We start from the raw sequence: 19,382 nt of genomic DNA, 5'->3' as shown, positions 1-19,382 counted from the left end.
CCCATCTTTCACTTCCAGCCTTGTTCCTCAGCTCTAAAAGATATAACACATGTGAACTCTCCAGGTTAAAATGTGGGTTCAGGAGTTCCCCTCGTGGCACAGTGGTTAACGAATCTGACTAGGAACCATGAGGTTGCAGGTTCGATCCCTGGCCTCGCTTCGTGGGTTAAGGATCCGGCGTTGCCGTGAGCTGTGGTGTAGATTGCAGACGCAGCTCAGATCCTGCGTTGCTGTGGCTGTGGTGTAGGCCGGGGATTGTAGGTCCAACTCGACCCGTAGCCTGGGAAGCTCCATATGCCGCGGGAGCAGCCCTAAAAAGACAAAGGCAAAAAAAAAAAAAACAGTGGATTCAGCAGGAGTGAGGTTATCCTGAGAAATTTTTCTGGGGGGGGGGGGACTCTGAAAAGGAAGCATTTCCTGAACATTGGAAGGCTGCGTTGAGGGGAGGTGGTGATGCCTCGGACGATTCTTCTTGATTTTGATTGACATTGGAAAGGATGAAAAATCAGCGTCCTTTCTGGTAAGAAGAATGGTTTTAGATTATGTACAAGACTTTCTCCTTGGTTCCGAATTCTGCCCTTTGGCATGAAAGCCTGCGTTAATTAGCTCCAGGGGAAATGTGACCGAACCTGTGGCAGTGATTTTTGGAGGGAAGGGCAGAGGCGGGCGTGTTGATAAGAGGCTGAGAGAACCCTGTAATCAGGCTGGTGTCCTCAGAGCAAGGATCTGACCGGTTGATGATACTTACTGTGCTGAGAGTCTTGTTAAATTGCTTCAAAACCCTCAAGGTTTCTTCCCAGCAAGCTGTTTCCATTCACCCTCCCCCAGCTCCTCGCGGCAGCCAGGGCAGGTGTGATTATCTGTATTTGATGGGGGGGGGACAATCCAAAGGCAGAACAATTCCGTGAATTTCGAGGCCCCGCCGCCGCTGCCTGGGCAGGAACCAAGATAAGAGCTACGTGTGCTGCCTGCGGGGCATGGACGAGCTGGAAAAAAGATGTGTTCACCAGAATAGACTCTCACGCGGAGCAGACGCCCAGCGCCCTGCCTGGGCTTCAGGGTGCTCATGCCCCGTGCTTGTGGGCTGATGGTAAAGCTCCCACACGGGATGAGAACCACTGAGAATCTTGAAAAACCCTCCGGGCTCCACAGCCTTGCCCTCCCTCATTGGTGCATTTTCCAGACACGGTTACAAACCAGAGGAACAGCCCAGATGAGCAGCAGAGTGGCCACAATCAGCCACAGGAGAGCAAAACCAAGGACAGAAAGAATTTATTTCATCTGCAAATTGATCCATTCCTGGAACTGAGCTTTGAATCATGGGAGAACGAGCCTCGGCACCTTTGGGTGCGGACGTGGCAAAAGACAAGCCAGATGTCATTCCCCTTAGCTCAGAGACCACAGCTTTCCTTTCCGTCGGGTTCTGTCGATATGGTCTGAGAAGGCCAGTTATGCGTTCTTTCCAGCAGGCTTTCTCACGTACTCGACACACGCAAAGCCTCTTCCTACGCGGTTTGCGGACCGCTCCTTCTAAGTGTTGCCATCTGTCTTGCCCCAGCGGGAGAGCATGTGGCATCTTAGCGACTTGGGGTATCATTGTCTAGTCTGATAATTGGCTAAGAACACAGGCCTGTGGTAGTGAGAGTTCTTTTTGTTATTCGTGAGTACAAGCGCCTCGTGTGCTTCTCTGATCCACCGGTTCTGGTCCCTCACCCAGGTTTGATCGCACAGCGAAGGCCATTCCCGATCTCTATCCATAGGAGTTTATCCCAGGGAGACGTCGGAGACGCAGCAAAGCACAGAGATGCACGCAATAGCGTCTGCCTTGTAATAAAAAACAGAATAGACGTCAAACAAGAGAGACAGCATTAAATACATTATGGTTTCTCTTCTAAGAGGCATGTCCCAGAGAATGCTTAATGACAAAGGGAAAGCATTTCTGATATACTTTCTAAATGGGTATGCAAAACTGAATCTTTGACTGTAGGGTTTTTTTGGTCTTTGGGGTTTTTTGTTTTTGTTTTTGTTTTTGTTTTGCTTTTTAGGGCTGTACCCAAGGCATACAGAAGTTCCCAAGCCAGGGGTCAAATCAGAGCTGCAGCTGCCGGCCTGCACCACAGCCGCAGCAACTCGGGATCCAAGCTGTGTCTGTGACCTGCACCGCAGCTCACGGCAACCCCGGAGCTCAACCCCAACCTCAACCCACTGATTGAGGCCAAGGATCGAACCCGCATCCTCATGGATACTAGTCGGGTTCGTTTCTACTGGGCTAACATGGGAACTCCTGACTTTAGTTTTATTAAAACTAGATCTTGTAGCTCACCTACCAACACCCTCTCATCTAGAAGGGAATAAAATACAAGAAAGTTTATTTTCAGTCATATTTTGTGTACCTTGTGTGGCTTGTAGGGTTGTGAATATTTTTTAACATTCTATAATAATAGCGAACACACATAATCATGATTGGAGTTGGGCGGCTTTGGCTGCCCTGTTTTCCACCTCGTCATCAGCCAGACTGATTACGGGATCCCCAGCCAGCTGGTTTGCTCTTCAACAACCCCCCAGCGCTGTTCTGTGGGGCTTCTCTTTCATGCTGGTGTAGGTCCCTTCTTGAAATCACTCCATAGTAACTTCACTCCAGCGGAGACTCAGAATCCCCACCACCCATGAGCCCAGGGAGGGTGGGCCGCCCTGGGAGCCTGATGGCTGCCTGAAGACACCCCCGGGGGTCCTATATCCGCCAAGCAGATGTGCTGACTCGCAGGTCCACTCGGAAGGGTGTAGACAGCAGGTGCTCCCAGGTGACCCTCTCCTGCAGGGTTCCACAAAGCCATCTCCTCCTGGTCCCCAATGCCCGGTGACTGCTCCGGACACAGGGTCCCCACTAGTGGGTCTGGCCACATGCCCTGCCCCCCAAGCCCACAGGTCCCCACAGGGAGGTGCCAGGTGACCAGAGCCATGCACCTGGGAAGGTCACGGCTGCTGCCCGGTTCTACTCCATCAGATGCCACATATCAGAAATGGTGTCACCCACCCCCGGAGTCCATATCTACCCTCACCAGGCGTCCAGGGCAATAGAAATGGAAAGTGACCTGAAGGTCCGTTTCTGTATAGAGGGGACCAGCCATTAAGTTCTGAGTGCAGAGGGTTTTTCAGTCCATTAGCCGCAATTGGTCACTCTGACTTGCTATTCTGTGGCCTGTTGATGAAACCATTCAAGGGAGCAGAGGTGACATTTCTAGTTCAACTGGAAATGAAAACCATATGGAGATGGGAAACTGGTCAGCACCAGCCTCCCAAGGACAAGCTGACCTCTCCGTTTGCCTCTTCGCCAGATTCTCCCGAGAGACGTGTTGACCGGGATGCCAGATGTAGAGGCAGAATGTCTGCATCCTGGTGATATGTGCGTGGTGTCCGGTGGTGTGAGTAAACTGTGTGCAGTGTTTCCAGTGGGGTTGGAATGACCTACAGCCCAAAGGACCCACTTTGCTCTGCGAATCCACTGCTTCCCTCTGACCCCTGCTGAGCCAGGGGCACTGCCATGGCCGCCCAGCTCTTCCATGTCCGCAGTATGGATTGAACTTCATGGCCTGGGTGCCAGGACTTTCCAGTTCCATGTATTGCGGAAATACGAGTAAAATCATTCGTGGCCAGGAAATGGATAACTCAGGACAAGAAGCCGAAAGCCAGGGCGTTAGGAAACGGTGACCACTCCTGGGCTGTGTCCTCAAGGTCAGGACAGTCACTCCACCAGGTCAGGTAGAGAAGCCTGGGTGTCACGATAATGGGGGATTTTAATGGACGTGTATACCAAGAATCTGTTTCCCCCCCTTACAGTAGCATGTGGGGTTCAGTATGCATATAGAATTTCACCGCCATGCTGAAGAGTTCTTCTTTTGAATACAAGTGTGGTAATAGCATCACTAATTAATTTGCTGAATGTCTTTTCCTGATCTCGAGTATGCATGGGGTTTTGGGGTTCAACAGCGTTAAATATGAAGGAAATCTTAGGGCTCATCCAGTCCACCTCATACTTTTTTTTTGTCTTTGTCTTTTTAGGGCCGCCCCTGCGGCATATGGAGATTCCCAGGCTAGGGGTCCAATCAGAGCTGTAGCCTCCAGCCTACGCCAGAGCCACAGCAACTCGGGATCCGAGCCGCATCTGCAACCTACACCACAGCTTACGGCAAAGCCGGATCCTTAACCCACGGAGCGAGGCCGGGGATTGAACCTACCACGTCATGGTTCCTAGTCGGATTCGTTAACCACTGAGCCACGACGGGAATGCCTCAACCTCGTACTTTATCGTGAGGGACATGAGATTCAAGACAGTTCAATTACCTGCTCAAAGCTGGACAGCTAGCAGCCCAGCTAGCATTTAGGTTTCTACTTGAAGTCCAGTCTCCTTTCAGTTTTGTCATTGCCCCTGAGCTGTGCTGCCGTCTCTTAGTCCAGCACTGAGCTGTTCAAGCTGGTTGCCTTTGGTACCGTGTGTCTCTGAGCTTTGTTGTAACCACCCAGGGCACATGTAAATGATGCGCTTTTGCTGTCTTCTATGTGAATCAGTTTTAAAAATAATGAGAATATAAATTAGCACCACACACACACACACACACACACATTTCTACTCAGTAAGTGAATAACCTGAGGTTGTGTTACCTTTTTAAGATTCCCAGAAAAGTCAAATAACGCCTCAGTTCATCAAAACCCAGCTAACTCATATACTAAATATCAAGATACTTTTTCTCTATACTATTTACATGGAAAAGAGCAATAATAACAGCCAACAGTAAGGAAAAGAGCTTCAAGAATGGAATAGATTTAATCTAATCCCTTTTTTGGTTCTGGCAAATGAAAATCTATATTTACATTGATGATCTTACGCGGTAAAAGATCCACCTTCCTTGTCCTATTTAATAAATCAGAAAGTAGGGGAAAAAATGGAGATATTTCCCCAAATAAGGAGAAATTGAAAGATCTTTCCCTTAGTTAGAAAAAAAAAAATCTGTTAACTGAAAGTTCTCATTCCTTCAGAGAATTACCAGCTACTTGAACTTGCATAGAATTTACAGTAACTGTGAATAGATCAACCATAATTAGGCAAAGGTGCTTGTTAGAAAAATTAGACTAATGAAAATGTGATTAGTTTTGTAAGAACAGTAAAAGACACTTGCTTGGTTTGTACTACAAGGAATCGCTGTTTAGAATCCGTGTGTGGTTCAGGGCAAAAGGGACGTGCAGAAGTTTCGGTACCTGCTGTTCCCACCTGCTACTGCAGGGATGGCAGAAACACTTCAAATGCCTGGAGATGAAGGAAGGAGTTGGTTTTGGTGAATCAAGACAAAGAGCAAATTTTGTGGAAAACAGACATCGTCAACTGGCTGTGAAAACCAGTACTTTTACTTGCTGATTGAGGCCCGCCGTGTACGTGGTCCACTTCGGGATGCCGTGTACGCGGTCCTCTTCCGGATGCCGTGTACGCGGTCCTCTTCCGGATGCCGTGTACGCGGTCCACTGCGGTCCACTCCGGGATGCCGTGTTCGTGGTCCTCTTTGGAGCACCATGTACTCGGTCCCCTTAATGGGGTGACATTTGATTGAAAGGAACTCACTCAGCTGATATATATTGAATTTCAATACCATTTGCTGACAAGAAGTGCTCCTGAAACTCAGCCTCTGTTTACCAGTGTTGAGTCCAAAGGCCGAGACGGAGTTTTGGGTGTCAGAGAAAAGAATGGCTTTACTGCGTTGCCAGGCAAAGGGGGCCACGGTGGGCTAGTGCCTCAAAACTGTGTCCGCCAGGAGGGGGCAGTGAGGAGTCTCACAGTGTCTGGGGGGGAAGGGCGTGGCCAGCTCGTGGGCGTTCTTCTGATTGGTGGGTGGTGAGGTCACGCCGGGGGGGGGGGTCTGTGCCGTCACTCTTCTGGTTCCAGTTGGTCTGGGGTCTCCGTGCTCGTGGGCAGCACACGGTTGGCTTCCTCCACTTGGTGCGGGTGAACAGCTCCAAGGACATGGCTCGGAATTTTATCGCTAGTCCTTGAGAAAGAACTAAATGTCCTTGACCTTGCTGAATTGACTGAAGTATTATTATTTTGTCTCCCTTGACTGTTTTCCTTTCTTTCTGCATTTTCTCACGTCTCTGATTAAAATTCACTCTTTGACCAAAGTTTTCCTACAGACAAAAGGCAGGCAGCGGACAAGGTGAGGTCTGTTGAGGCCCCGTAGGGTCCTTCTCGGTGACAGAAGGAATAATGCAGTAGGACAGCTTCCTGACATTGTCGTCGGCGCACTTGCTCATGGGATACGAATGGGGCAGGTGGGACGGGCCCTATCGAGGACTTGAACCAGAGACAGTCTGGACCCCACAGCCCCCTCCAGATGCCCTGCTGCCTGTCATACATTTATCTCTGTTGGCAGATGAAGAGACGGAGGCACCTAGTAGCCCAGCACTGGCCCAGGTCCCCAGCATGTCCTTGTGCCCCTAGAACATGGGCTGCAGATGCCCTTGCGAGGTCTAGATTGGGCTGAGCTGTGTGGGATTTAGACTCACTTATATAAATGTGAATTTCGTAGGGCCAGTGACCCCGCCCCCAAACACACCCCTGTGCCCCCGTGTGTCCTGTGTTCTCAGTAAGTACGGCAAGAGTCAGCGCGAGACCTGGTCAGACCTGGATCCTGGGGGCCTTGAACCCCAGAATAGAATAGACACGCAGACTCTGCCCCAGAGTTCATAGAAAGCCATTTCAGGCTTGATATATAACAGAAGGACCAAGCAAAAGTGGTGCTTAACTGACCGTGACAGCGGTGTGGAAGATAAATCCGTGAAGAGACAGTGGGGGCCGGGAGAGCTGCTCCTTTGGGATCAAGGCAGCGAGTGAAGGCATGAGAAGGCCCTGCAGGCAGGCGAGGGACACGGGCAGTGTGGGCGCTGCTCAGAGGTCACCTGCCACCCCTGGGAAGGTGTGGTGCTCCCACAGGAAACAGAACCTGACTGATGGGCAGGTGGGCTGAGCCCCCGGTGCAGAGCCAAGTATGAAAAGCAAAAACTCAGCCACGGCCCCAGTATCTGATCTTGCCAGGGGCCTGGTTTCCTGCCCGCCCAGTGCTTGGCATCCCTGCAGACTCGAAGGTGCCTTCCTCATCCTTTACCCAGATATCTTTTTTTTTTTTTTTTTTTTTTAGGTGGTACCTGCAGCATGTGGAAGTTCCCAGGCTAGGGGTTGCATCAGAGCTCCAGCTGCAGGCCTACACCACAGCCACTGCAACATGGGATCTGAGCTGCATCTGCAATCTACACCATAGCTTATGGCAACTCCAGACCCTTAACCCACTGAGTGAGGCCAAGAATTGAACATATGATGGGAACTCCCTTTTTAAATATTTTTATTCTTTTTTATGACTGCACCTGTGGCCTATGGAAGTTCCCAGGCCAGGGATTGAATCCAAGCTACAGCTGCCACCTCCACCGCAGCTGTGGTAACACCGTATCTTTTAACCCCCTGCACCAGTCCAGGGATGGAACCCCCACCTCAGCAACAAACTGAGCCCCTGCAATTGGATTCTTAACCCACTGCGCCACAGGGGGAACTCCCACTCAGATATCTTAACCTGAATGCCAAAGGAAAACGTGAAACATCTTCAAAGCAAAACGCCCTCTTCCCTGCAGGTTGTTTGCTTTTGTTTTCCTCCCATTAAAAATAAAGCCAAGGTGAAAAGGGATTTAATGTCTATCATAGCACATTTTCCTTATTCAAAATGTTAATTGGCTATGGTCTTATTTGACTCAAAAATTTATTGGGGGCTTTAGTATACATAAAAGAAGTTAAAACTTCATAATACAACTTACCCTCAGGCAAACTTGTAAGAATAACTACTGAAATGAAATTAGGATGCATACTTGTGCCTGGAAGTTTTCCAGCTCATTTCTGGCTGAAGAGAATACTTTAAAAGGCAGGAAGCCTGAGCAGAAAGCTAATGCTTGGTGGAGCTCTCGTCACCTTTCTTCCATGAGAACCATCTGTAGGAACTGCCCTTTCCGCATCTTCAATTTAAAATGTCATTATCTGCACTGTTTCCTATGTTTGCAAATACTCTTTCTCTCTGGTCTCTTAAATGACCTGATGGTATTTTTTAGAATTTTTTTTTTTTAAGCTGATTGAGTCCTGTTCTTGGTCCTCGTAGCTCAGTTTTCATGGACGTTGAATATTTGCATCGTGTTCTGAACTGCTCATGGGGATGAAGGCAGAGGATTTAGAAATAAAAAACACAGGGCAGAATTGATCCCCGCCTCCAGAGCAGGCTGATTTTTACCTTAAGAGCTTCAGGAGATGTTAGGTTTTTCCGGGCCGCTGCTTCATAAATGTGGTTGCAAATTGGACCCGCCAGGGTGTTTCTTGCGCCAGAGCCACACCCCAGGCTGATCACAGGCTCTCGGACCTGGCAGTCGGATTTTTCAAAGCTCCTCCAGTCATTCCGATAGGTGTCTAATCCAAGATCCCCTGACCTGTGCCACCCTCCTCCCCCACCCCAGGACTCTGTGCCCCACGGTCAGAATTGTGACATCTTCCACTGCACATGGGGCCCCAGCTGCCCCAGGGAACGGCCCGAGGACCACGTTGCCTCCTCCCAGGCTTGGGGGTCCTGGACCCGCTGTCTCGGCTGGTCCCCCTCCGTGGTCTCCATCCCCAGCTCCTCAGTGCCTGGGTCCTCCTCCTCGCCCACATAGCTGTGGCCTCAGCTGCAGAAGACCCACCTAGAACCACGTTGCTCCCCTCCTCAAGCCCCCACCAAGGGCTTCCTGCCTTCCTCTAACCCTGGAACAGACCCTTGGGAGCTGGTACCTGGGCCTCCACTCCTGTTCTTACCCCTCACCCCGGGCAGCTTCCCAAGCCCACATTTGCCTCTGGTGTCCCCTAAGCTGTGTCCTCTGTGGAATCTAACTCCTCAGCCCCTTTCTTCACCCTGCTCCCCGTTCGGATCTTCAGATCTCACCCTAGCACGCACTTGCTCCTGACACCTGCCACAGCATGGCCGAACCTGGAGGACATGATGCTCCATGAAATAAGCCAGACCCAGAAGGAGAAACACTACTATTCTCGGTACCAGGACCCTGGAATTGTCAGATTCCTAAGCACAGGAACGTGGCTGCCGGGTGCTGGGTTCCAGGATGGGAGTTAGTGTCTAATGGGGACAGGGTTTTGATTTTGCAAGATGAAAGGGGTTCAGGAGGTGATGGCGGTGGTGAATACACCCCAGTGTGACTGCACCTCATGCCGCAGGACTGTACCCTTCACAGTGGGGACGTGAGCAAAGTTTGTGTCGTGGAGGTTTCACCACAATAAAAATAAAATTTGCAATCCCTTTCTCTGGGCATCCTTGCCTGTCCTTTGGCCTAAATTGGTAGGTAGCACTGTTCATGTTCCCAGACCTCCACTGTGCCCGGCAGAACATTTTCCTGTGAAAGTCGGTCTTCTTTACGGGATTGTAAATAGACTAAAAGCTCGGGACAGGTCCCCCCTCATCTGTCACGCTGCTCTCCTGTGATTGGCACAGCGTAGGTGCCCACTAAACGATGTGTTATAAATATTGAGTGAATGAATCTCAGATTTCCAGTTTCCCAGCACACCCGTCGTCATTGCTAGGAAAAACGCAGTTGCTGCGATAGTCCATGCAATTTGATGTTGACGTTCCCAGGAGTATCGGATGAATTGTCCGGTAACGGTAAATGATGACATGGGTGAACTCGGTGAAATCTGAGGCTTGATTGACCTTAAATGTAGATTATGGAAGGTGGGGGGGACCCCACATGTTCCTGAGACCATGTTTGTTCCATCAAGTAAACCCCATGGGGAAAAGGCAGACCACATTGCTGGCTTTGGATTTTTTAAGAACACCCTACTTGTCAGCACTTCTGGGGTTGACTCTCTGTTTTTTTTTTCTTTTTCCAAATTAGATATTCATCTTTGAAAACAACATCTACTACTGTGCGCATGTGGGGAAGCAGGCCATCCGTGTGGTCTCAACTGGGAAGGAAGGTGTGATTTACAACGGCCTCAGTGACTGGCTCTACGAAGGTATGAGAGACACGTGAGGGGGCGTGGTTTCTTGGGGGCGAGGTTTCTGGGCGTGGTTGGGGGCATGGTCTGGGCGTGGTTTTTCAGGGGCATGGTTCTGATTGCATGGTTCCCAAGGCCACTGCCGCTACTTCATTGGGGTTGTTAGTAGTAGCGTTTCCTCAACTCCAGCTGTAAATCAAAATCCGATTTCTTGAGGTTCTGAGAAATCACAAAGATACTGTGGACCGGGGAGCAGTAGGTGGCTAGCGATGGCCTGCAGTTGAGCACTCACCTGGTGGCCAGGTGTGCAGGGCTTTCTGCAACCGAAGCTCCTCCCTGAAAGACGGGAGGTGGTGGTGCTACCCTGGGGAGCTCCTTGTGCTGGGAGGTGACTTTGGGAACAGTCAGGATCGCAAACACCCAGGTTTCCGGCTCCCTCTCTGAGAGGTCGGAGGCCTGGTTCTCCCTGAGGAAGGGAGAGCTGGAACCGAAATAAGAGGCTAAAGCTTTGGAGAGAAGCCAGAGTGACTTGTTGGCCTGAGTGCATGCACCTCATCGGACATGTTCTACCACTGGGTTTCCTCTGGTGCCAGAGGACTCCGGCGGCATGCATTATTAAATAATTAAAAATCTGAGCAAGCAGCTCTCTTCTTAAACATTTATAATCCGTCTCCATGCTAATAAGAACTTATGTTATAGCAATAACCATCGTGTATTGATTGCTGTTAGGTGCCAAGTGCTAAGCGAAGCACTGTTCTGCTTTTTATGACCTCATTTCCCCACTGCCTTAGTTCTGGCTGCTGCTGTAGAACACCACAGACTGGGCAGTGCAAGCAATGTCTGCCTCTTGGAGTTCTGGAAGCTGGATATCCCCAGATCCGGGCTCCAGGGAATCTGGGGTCTGGGGAGGGCTCCCTTCCTGGTGTGCAGACAGCCACCTTCCCCTGTGTCCTCACGTGACAGAGGAAAAGAGAAAAAGGAAGCTGTGTCTCTTCATCCTCCCAGCAGGGCACTAACCCCGTCAGGAAGGCCCCACCCACATGATGCCATCAGCCTCTCAAAGGCCCCACCTCCAGAAACCATCCTTCCCCTTGGGGACTTTAGCTTCAAGAACAATTTTATGAGGCATCCAGTCCATAGCACCGTCGTGGCAGCGTTCTGAGATGAATGCTGTTATGGGCATTTCCTGGGGGAGGCATGGGGAGGGGAGGTCATTGTCCCAAGCCTCCGTGAGTCTGGGCAGATGTCCTGGGGAATGTCACTATTCAAGTCCAGGGCGGTTCCCTTCCTCGAAGTGCCGGTGTGACCAGGATGCCTCCACACCTGGCACTGTGCCGACAAAGGGCTTGTGTCCTTCTCAGCCTACCAGCCTGAGACCACGGATCACAGCCGGAATTCACCAGGCTGCTGGGTCAAGGGGGCATCAAGGGATGTAGTGGCCGGATCAAGCCCAGAAAATACTGTGCTATGCCTCTCTTGAGCTGGCATGTTGCCTGCATGGGCTTCATGCACCCTAAGGTATAAAGCAGGTAGACACATGCATGCTTAGTCTTACTTCCCATCGTAATTTCACAGAAGTCACTGAGGCACAGGGTTCTATGACTTCATCCCCATTTTTTTAAATTGAGATGTAAGCCGTATACAATAAAATGCGCAACATGAGGACATGATTTGATGAGTTTGACAAACACATACGCAATGTAGGTCCATCAAGACATTCCGTCCACTCAGAAAAGACCCCTGAGCCTTTTTCCAGAGGCCACCACCTCCTGACTTCTGTGCAGCTGGCTTTCTCACAGAATGATGGAGCCTGCGCACCTGTCAAAGCTGCCCTCCTGGGCATGGTCTCCCTGGAAGCCCGTGTTTATTCTAAGGTGCTGCCGCCGCTCAGAGCACCCAAGAGTCCAGGTTCTGAGCTGCCTTTGGGCCCCAGGAAAATCGATTTGAGGTTTTATTGGCCTCACACCGGGATGTCACTGGAATGAAATGGACACGGTCCATTGTCTGCTGTACTTATGATGTTCTTTGCACAAACAGCCCTCGGAGCAGCAGGCCCCGAGTTCCAGGGATCAGTGCAGTGCCAACCCGGTGGCCCCCAAAGAGAGAAAGGGCCCCTAGGTCCCAGCTGGAAGGGCCTAGACCTGCTCTAGGTATAATCTCCTTTAAAAATCCATCACCAGGAGATTTAGAATATCTTTTTTGAGAATCTTCCTAATAAAATAAAAAGCTGATTGCCTTGCAGTTCAGGGTAAGCTTTCACTCTAGCCAATCCACTGAAAAGAAGTTTTTCTTCAAGGCATTTACACGAAATCATGTTGGTGCGATAACAGGGCCCCAAATATTCTAGATCAATCACGTTGATGTGGCAGCTTAATCTACTTAGTGTTGTTCCCTGGAAGGTTATATATGCTGATGCTCAGATTTCTGAAGTTGGGAGCCTGGGAGCCCTGGGGGAGCTCGTTTCCTTTTTTGCTAATATGTAGGTAACACTTTGAAGATTGCCTTTTTCTAAGCTGTGACTTAACTGTCTCACTGCCAGATGCTCCTTTCAAAAAGGAAAACAAACAAACAAAGGAAAAGAAAAGATTAGAAAGAAAAATAGCCTTAACGCCTTTGCAGGGGACCTGAGTGCCTTGGAGATGTTTGTTCTAAGAAACTACCCTGCCATCCACAGGCTTGTTGGCCAATGCCCTATCGATTTGTTTTGTTTCCCAAAAAGGATCTTAAACATTTTGACCATGTCAGAATTTGAGGGCTGAGGGAGGGGAGGGAGGAGACGTGGTGGCTGCCAGGAAACCCCACCATTATACATACACTCTGCAGGAAGCTTCCCCGTGGAACTGACCGAACCCCCACAGCGGAACGCGCCCTGGGCTCTGCCTGCAAACTCAGACCGCATTTCTCACTGATTCTCCCCACTCCCTGCCTTCTGGGGGGGCCACACACTGCTTCTGATAAACAACAGGCGTGCCTCTACTTCATTCTTCTAGGCAAATGCCATGCCATTACAGAGAATTTCGATGTTGATGGGAGCTTAAGAACTGCTTTAAAATGTCCTACAGTTGTTTTAAGGTTTCCTGCAGTTGGGCTATGCAGAAACTAAAACTAAAATGTTCCTAGGGTTCTCTGAGCACTCCAAAGGAGAATTCTACTGAGAATCTGCCCTTTCATGCAAGTCTTAGCCGTTTGGCAAGGCTCCTAGCAGGTGGGCATATGGACAAGGAGCTGGATTGTCCAAATTTTTATGAAGGGGTCGTTGTTACCAGTGTCACAGAGCTGGTTGAATCTTCAGTCGCTCTATCTGTTTATGTTAGTTTCATGTCATCATTGCCATCAAGCACGTGAGGTGGAGTGGTTCAGCGCGGAACTTTGGGGCAGGAATTTTTCAGTAATGAGACTTGAGGTCATTACGTTTCCACGGAACCATGGGACATCCGGACCTCTTGCCAGCGCAGGCGTATGCGTACTCCTCACTCAGTGATGTCATCGCAGAGTGGCTTGTCCCCCCGCACAGAACTGGGGGGTGGCGGGCTCCTTTGAGGACCCCTCTCTGCCCAGGTGTGCACAAGCCCTTTTTCCCTCAACTCCTCTGGGACCCGGCAGAGGGGCTGGTGGCAGGGAACTTGAGGAGCGTTCATGAAGCACAGCCTGGCGTCATCGGGCTGCGGTGCCCGGGGAGCTGAGACGTGTCTGGAAGGTGTTTGTTTAACAGCTGGTTGGGTGTGGCTGAAACCCCAGGGCTGCATTTTAACCTGAGCTAGTCCAGAGCTTCATGGGACTTGGAAACAGGGTCAGATAGAGGGACCCTGCTTGGCTGGGCGGCCGGCACAGCGGGGGTCGTCGGGGGTGTTGTTGAGCAAGGCCCTCGGCCGGCTGTGCCCACATCAGCTCAGCTTTAGGACCAAGGCGACCAGGCAGCCTGGCCAATGGTGACAGAGAGAGAAGCAGGAGAGGACGGGGGCAGGGTGCTTCCGCTGTGCCCCTGCCCCGTCCCACTGTTCTCCCTAGCTTGCCGCTGCTTTCCTGTGGCCCCGAAGGCCACCTCCCCCTGGGGCGCGGGGGCACAGTCCCCCCACTGCACTGCCTCTGCCCCCCTGCCCAGTTGCTCCCCAGTGCCATGCTGCCAGTGGATTCCCTCAAGGGCTGGTTGGGGGGCGGGGGCAGCTGGCCCCTCCAAGGCAGCTGCAGGTGGAGGCACTGGTGATGCCTCCTAAGACCGGGCTCAAAATGCTCTGGAAGCCCCTTCACGCTGGAGTCAGGCCTGCGATCAAAGTCGCTGGCGCTTTTCTAAGCTAGAGTTAGTTAGAGCTCCCGTTTGACCCTCGAGCCCTGGCACACAGTCTAACTCGCTTTCGTTCACACGCTGGTCCAGAGGCTGCAGAGCCTGGGGGAGGCTGAGGCCAGTTTGCAGGGCTGTGCACTGTCTCCTCAAGCCTCTCTCCGAGTCGGCCTGCTGACCTCGTGGTTTTCTGTCCACAGAGGGGCTCTGAGCCGCCTCAACACGAGGCCAGGGGCCTGGCGGATACAGCAGGGGTCTCCACTGACCTGTTTGTGGTGTGATCCCCGCCTCAGGATTTGGGTGATTCCAGGAGGCAGGGGCTTGACGGGCTCTCGTGGGAAGAAAGGGTCTTTCTTGTTTAAAAGTTTGCTGGAAGGAGAGTTGATTTACAAGGTCGTGATCCTTCCTGCTGTGCAACAAAGTGATCCAGCTACACACGGACACACATCCATCCTTTCTCAGAGTCTTTGCCCGCCTGGGTTATCACGGAACATTGGCAGAGCGCCCTGTGCTGTACGGCAGGTCCTGCTGGCCAACCGTTCCATAGACCTCAGGGTGCACGTGCCAGTCCCCAGCCGCCCATCCACCCGACTCCCCCAACCCCCCGTCCATCCCTCCCACCTGTCCCCTTTGGTAACCACCAGTTTGTCTTCCAAGTCTGCAAGTCCGTTTGGGAGAAACATTATTGTGGCAGAAGCACTTACGGGGGTGCATGCGGTGACTTTGAATATGTGTGCTTTCCACAGAAAACACATCCTCTGGGGCGCAGAGCTCTTCCTGGTCCATCCAGATCACCCCAGTCCTTCTAAAGTCCCCGCAATGAAATTGCTAAGTAATATTTCCCGTGGAATGTGCCAGCTGGCGTTCACTTAAAGTCGTGGTGTGTGTATTCGGTGTTTGGGGAGCTGGGTGTTGTGTTGCACGCTGATGCTTCTGCGGCCCACAGCCCACTCAGTATGTGTCATAAGCAGACCAGGCCAGTTGGGGATCCACCATGGCCTCCGCCTTTTAGTGGGTAGCTCTGGCCTTGGGCTAGTAGAGCAGGAAGAGGACCTGACACACGCCAGATTTTTATAGTAAGAAAGCATTTCTGGAGTTCCCGTCGTGGCTCAGTGGTTAATGAATCCAACTAGGAACCATGAGGTTGAGGGTTCGATCCCTGGCCTTGCTCAGTGGGTTAAGGATCCGGCGTTGCTGTGAGCTGTGGTGTAGGTTGCAGATGCGGCTCGGATCCTGCGTTGCTGTGGCTATGGCATAGGCTGGTAGCTACAGCTTGGATTCGACCCCTAGCCTGGGAACCTCCATATGCCGCGGGTGCGGCCCAAGAAATGGCAAAAAGACAAAAAAAAAAAAAAAAAGAAAGAAAGAAAGAAAGGTTTCTGATGCCTTTTGCCCTATTTTTAAAACTCCCCGTGTGCATTGAGATGATGATACTTCGTAGCACGTTTGGACTCACTCTGGAGTATGAATCTGCACTGGGTTCTTCTCCTGCTACTGTCTCTAAAATACCAGTTAGGGCACTTCCATTGCGGGCACACTGCATCCTGGTGCTGGATGAAGGGAACTGACACGGCCACTCTGCCTGACTCTGGCCCCACTGGTAGTTTTCAAGTGAGTTACGTGGCTGGGGTTCAGTGACCTTGGAGTCCAGTTCTGTACGCTGCTGTTCAAACCACAGATTGGTAATTCTCTGGAGTTAGCGTTGCTTGCGTCTCTTATTTACATGGCGGGAAACCTTGGTCAGACCAGAAAATCTCTATCAGGAAATTGCCAGAAGCTGGTGATTGGCTTTACAAAGCCCTCTGGTGTCAGAGCTGTGGTAAAGGGCAGGGGCTTTGCAGCAACGGTGCCTGTCTTTGCATAATAGCGTCACCCCTTAAACGCTGTGCGAACCGAGGGGAGCATTTAACCCTTTGCGTCTGTTTTCTTGTCTGCAAAGCAGGAGTAAAGACAGTATGTGTTCCCTGAGGTCTTGGAACCGTGCCTGGGACGGATAAGCCACAACGGTTGCCGTTACAACTACTCTTACTTTACCTGGTAGTTTCCAAAAACTAGTAAAATAGCAGGTGCCTCCTTTGCTTTTTCATCTGGCATTGTCAGGAACCAGAATCACTAATGTGTAGTCTCTTCTCCTCCAAAATCAGTTTTGAAAACTGACAGTAACTGAAAGTTACTGTCTATAGCGTGTTTAGGTAGGAAGTGCACTGCTTCCTCCTCCATCTGGAAGGGATGTCTGTGCAGACATGACCATCTCGCTGGAACTTTCCTTCTGCATTTAGAGCCACCGAGCTGGAGGTACAGCCCTCATTCGTCACCCAACACCTGACAGCCTTTTAAGCTATGGGCACCAAAGATCTTGTAAAAAGCATGCTTCCTGATGACGCGTAGACATTAAATCCTTAAAAACTCATACTCCAGTTCACCTATGACTTCTAAAGAAGATTTTGAATGTGAAAGTAATGATCAAAGTGCCTGAATTGAAGCAGCCTCTGCAAGAGCCCCCAGACCTGCCAGGTGATAGACTTTCTGGGCAGCAACAGTGCTTTCTGTATCTAATGTAAGTGAAATGAGCATCTCCAGCTCCAGGGAGAATTAGTGACCATGACTTGGGGAGCAGGTGGATTTTACCTTGAAAACCACGCGGAGGAAAGGCCAGAGCTCTTTGGCGGGGACTCGCTCAGCTCCACGCAGAAGTGATGAGATGATTTAGTCTCATTTGTTCCTTCTGTGCTTTCTCTGACCCCCTGAGAGATGCTGGGTGTCTGCACACACCAGCATGTGAGCAGTGCTCTAAGGCGGGGAAGGCAGAGGTCAAGTGCATGGCAGAAGGTGATGGCCAGTCTGCACCCAGCTGGCTGCTGTGGGCCACCTCGCCCCCCGGGCTGGTCCAACCGTACCTGTGCCTTCCACTGCCTCATCCATCCTGCCAGTCTCATCAGACCCCTCCCTGCCAGCACCTTCCCCACTGTGTAGTCCCTACACACAGGATTTTGCCTCAAGCCGAGATGCATGATTCTGGAAACTCTCCAGGGGAAATCAGCTGGACACCCTTTCAGCACCATCATCAGAATTTCCATTCCCAGAGTTCCCGTCGTGGTGTAGCAGATTAAGGACCCAACATTGTCTCTGTGAGGGTGCAGGTTCAATCCCTGGCCTTGCTTTGTGGGTTAAGGAGCCGGCGTAGCTGTGGCTGTGGCATAGGCCAGCAGCTGCAGCTCTGATTCAACCCACGGTCCAGGAACTTCCATGTGCTGCAGGTGCAGCCATAAAAAAAGAAAAGAATTTCCATTTGCACATACTTCCTTCAGCAAAAACAACAATCCGATTATTGACATTCCTATCCCCAAAGGTAAAGGAAGCAGGGGCCAAGGGGGTAGATTGAGTACCTCCTAATAGCGCTGGCCGCGGCTTACCTATTACAGGAGTAAGAACAGGAATATCTAATGTTCACTGAGTGTTTCTCCCCTGCCACGCCTGACCTGAAGGCACTGCTGTTGTCCTGCTGTAGCTGTGGGAGCGGGCTCACCAACGTTAAGTGACTTTCCTGTGGTCACACAGCCAGTAAGTGATTCTAGATGTGGCCTCCTGAGCCCGCATCTAGTGTTCAGTGTGGGTAAAAAACTGCGTTACTTTCTGCGTATGAACGTAGACTTGATGGATGCCAAGTTATGAGTGGACCACCCATCACCAAGGCGTGGTCGGCTCGCTCAGCATCCTTCAGCACACCCGGCTCCGCCAACGCACGGCTCAGCACAGATGCAGGAGCCCTGGGGGCCTGCGTCTGAGTCCCTGCCCTGCCACTTAGCCCAGCCGGTGACCTGAGTGAGGCACGTATCTTGTGTCACCCCCAGATTCCGCATCTGAAAACGAGGCTCCGAGAGCTTCCCCAAAGCATGGCGGTGGGGTTGGACAAGAGTCTGTCCCCAGGAGCAGGGCAGAAGCCCGTGAACTTGCCAGTCGTGTCATTATGCATCAGCATGTGGACGTGAAACATTCCACCAGGACCAGCCTCCACCTGCCCATCCTGATGCCTGGGCTGCCATCAGACGCGGCAGAGCCTCAGGTGACCGTGTACCCAGCCCGGGGTGAGCGTCTGCCAGGAAGCAGCCAGAGGTGTCTTTAACAGAAAGGTCAGACCCGGACTCTTCCAAGCCCAGCATCTCCAGGGCTCTCTGGGAGACAGGTTAAGAGCCGTGGTGGGGTCCTGTGTCTCTCCCGAGATCCTCACGGAGACTTCGTGCTTCTTATCTTCCTCTTCGTGGCTCCTGTTTCCCAGACATGTTTCAGCAGCGCCCTGGTGGCCAAGGCAACCCGCTGTCTTGGTCTTTAATGACTGTTATGTCTTATTGTCTCCTGGGAGCACCCAGGCCAAGAGTTGCCATTTAAACTGTGTGATCGATGGACTGTTTAGTGGTGCGGCGGGGGATCAGCCTAGTCGGTCTCCGGGTGTCACCTCAATGGTTCTAGGCTGGAAGGATGCTGTGCCTGAAGTCGGGGTGAGACGGTGGTGCCGGCTGAGGAAGGAACAACCTTCTGCTCTTAGACGGAGGCCTGGGCCCCGGGGCAGCAGCGAGGGCCCGGCCATGGAAACAGCTTCTGGAGAGCAAAACCGGAAGCCTGACCTGGAGCTCACGCTCAAGTTCAGTGCTAAGGGCAGAGCTCGCGACCTCCCTTTGCAGCCCAGCGTCCTCCCCGGATTGAAATAAGCCAGCTGGAGGAGGGGTGGGGATGGGCTAGGCCAGCCGCAAATAACGAAAACAAGAACCAAGCAGATCCGACACCAGCTCTGTGATTCAAAACAAGGCACACCGCTCATGCCCCCCACCGGAGAGGGGGTGGGGCAGGGTCTGCACCCCGTGACACTCAGGCGCCCGGGCTGCCGGGGGCCCCCCGCCTCTCGGGCAGGTGCTCGTGGAAGAGGAGTTTCCGTTCTGGTGGTTTGCAGGCTGGCAGCCACCTGCTTGGCCTGGAAGTGACGCTGGCCGGCACCCCTGCTCGCAGCTCAGGGCCCAGGAGGTGGTGCCCGCAGCCGTCCAGAGGCAGGAGAAG

The 19,382-nt window shown here is 51.7% G+C and overlaps 1 protein-coding gene across 1 annotated transcript in view; it reads left to right on the top strand.

Moving 5' to 3' along the window:
* Positions 1-19,382, top strand: part of DPP6 (dipeptidyl peptidase like 6) — a 757,367-nt gene that overhangs the window by 625,255 nt on the left and 112,730 nt on the right. The window contains 1 exon segment of the mRNA XM_021079151.1: positions 9,952-10,072. Coding sequence (XP_020934810.1) covers positions 9,952-10,072 — 121 coding nt within the window.

The sequence above is a fragment of the Sus scrofa genome, chromosome 18 (genome assembly GCF_000003025.6).
Source record: "Sus scrofa isolate TJ Tabasco breed Duroc chromosome 18, Sscrofa11.1, whole genome shotgun sequence".
In the NCBI taxonomy this organism is placed as follows: Eukaryota; Metazoa; Chordata; class Mammalia; order Artiodactyla; family Suidae; genus Sus; species Sus scrofa.
The sequence above is the reverse complement of the archived record's forward strand: the minus strand, read 5'-3'. Positions and strand labels throughout refer to the sequence as shown.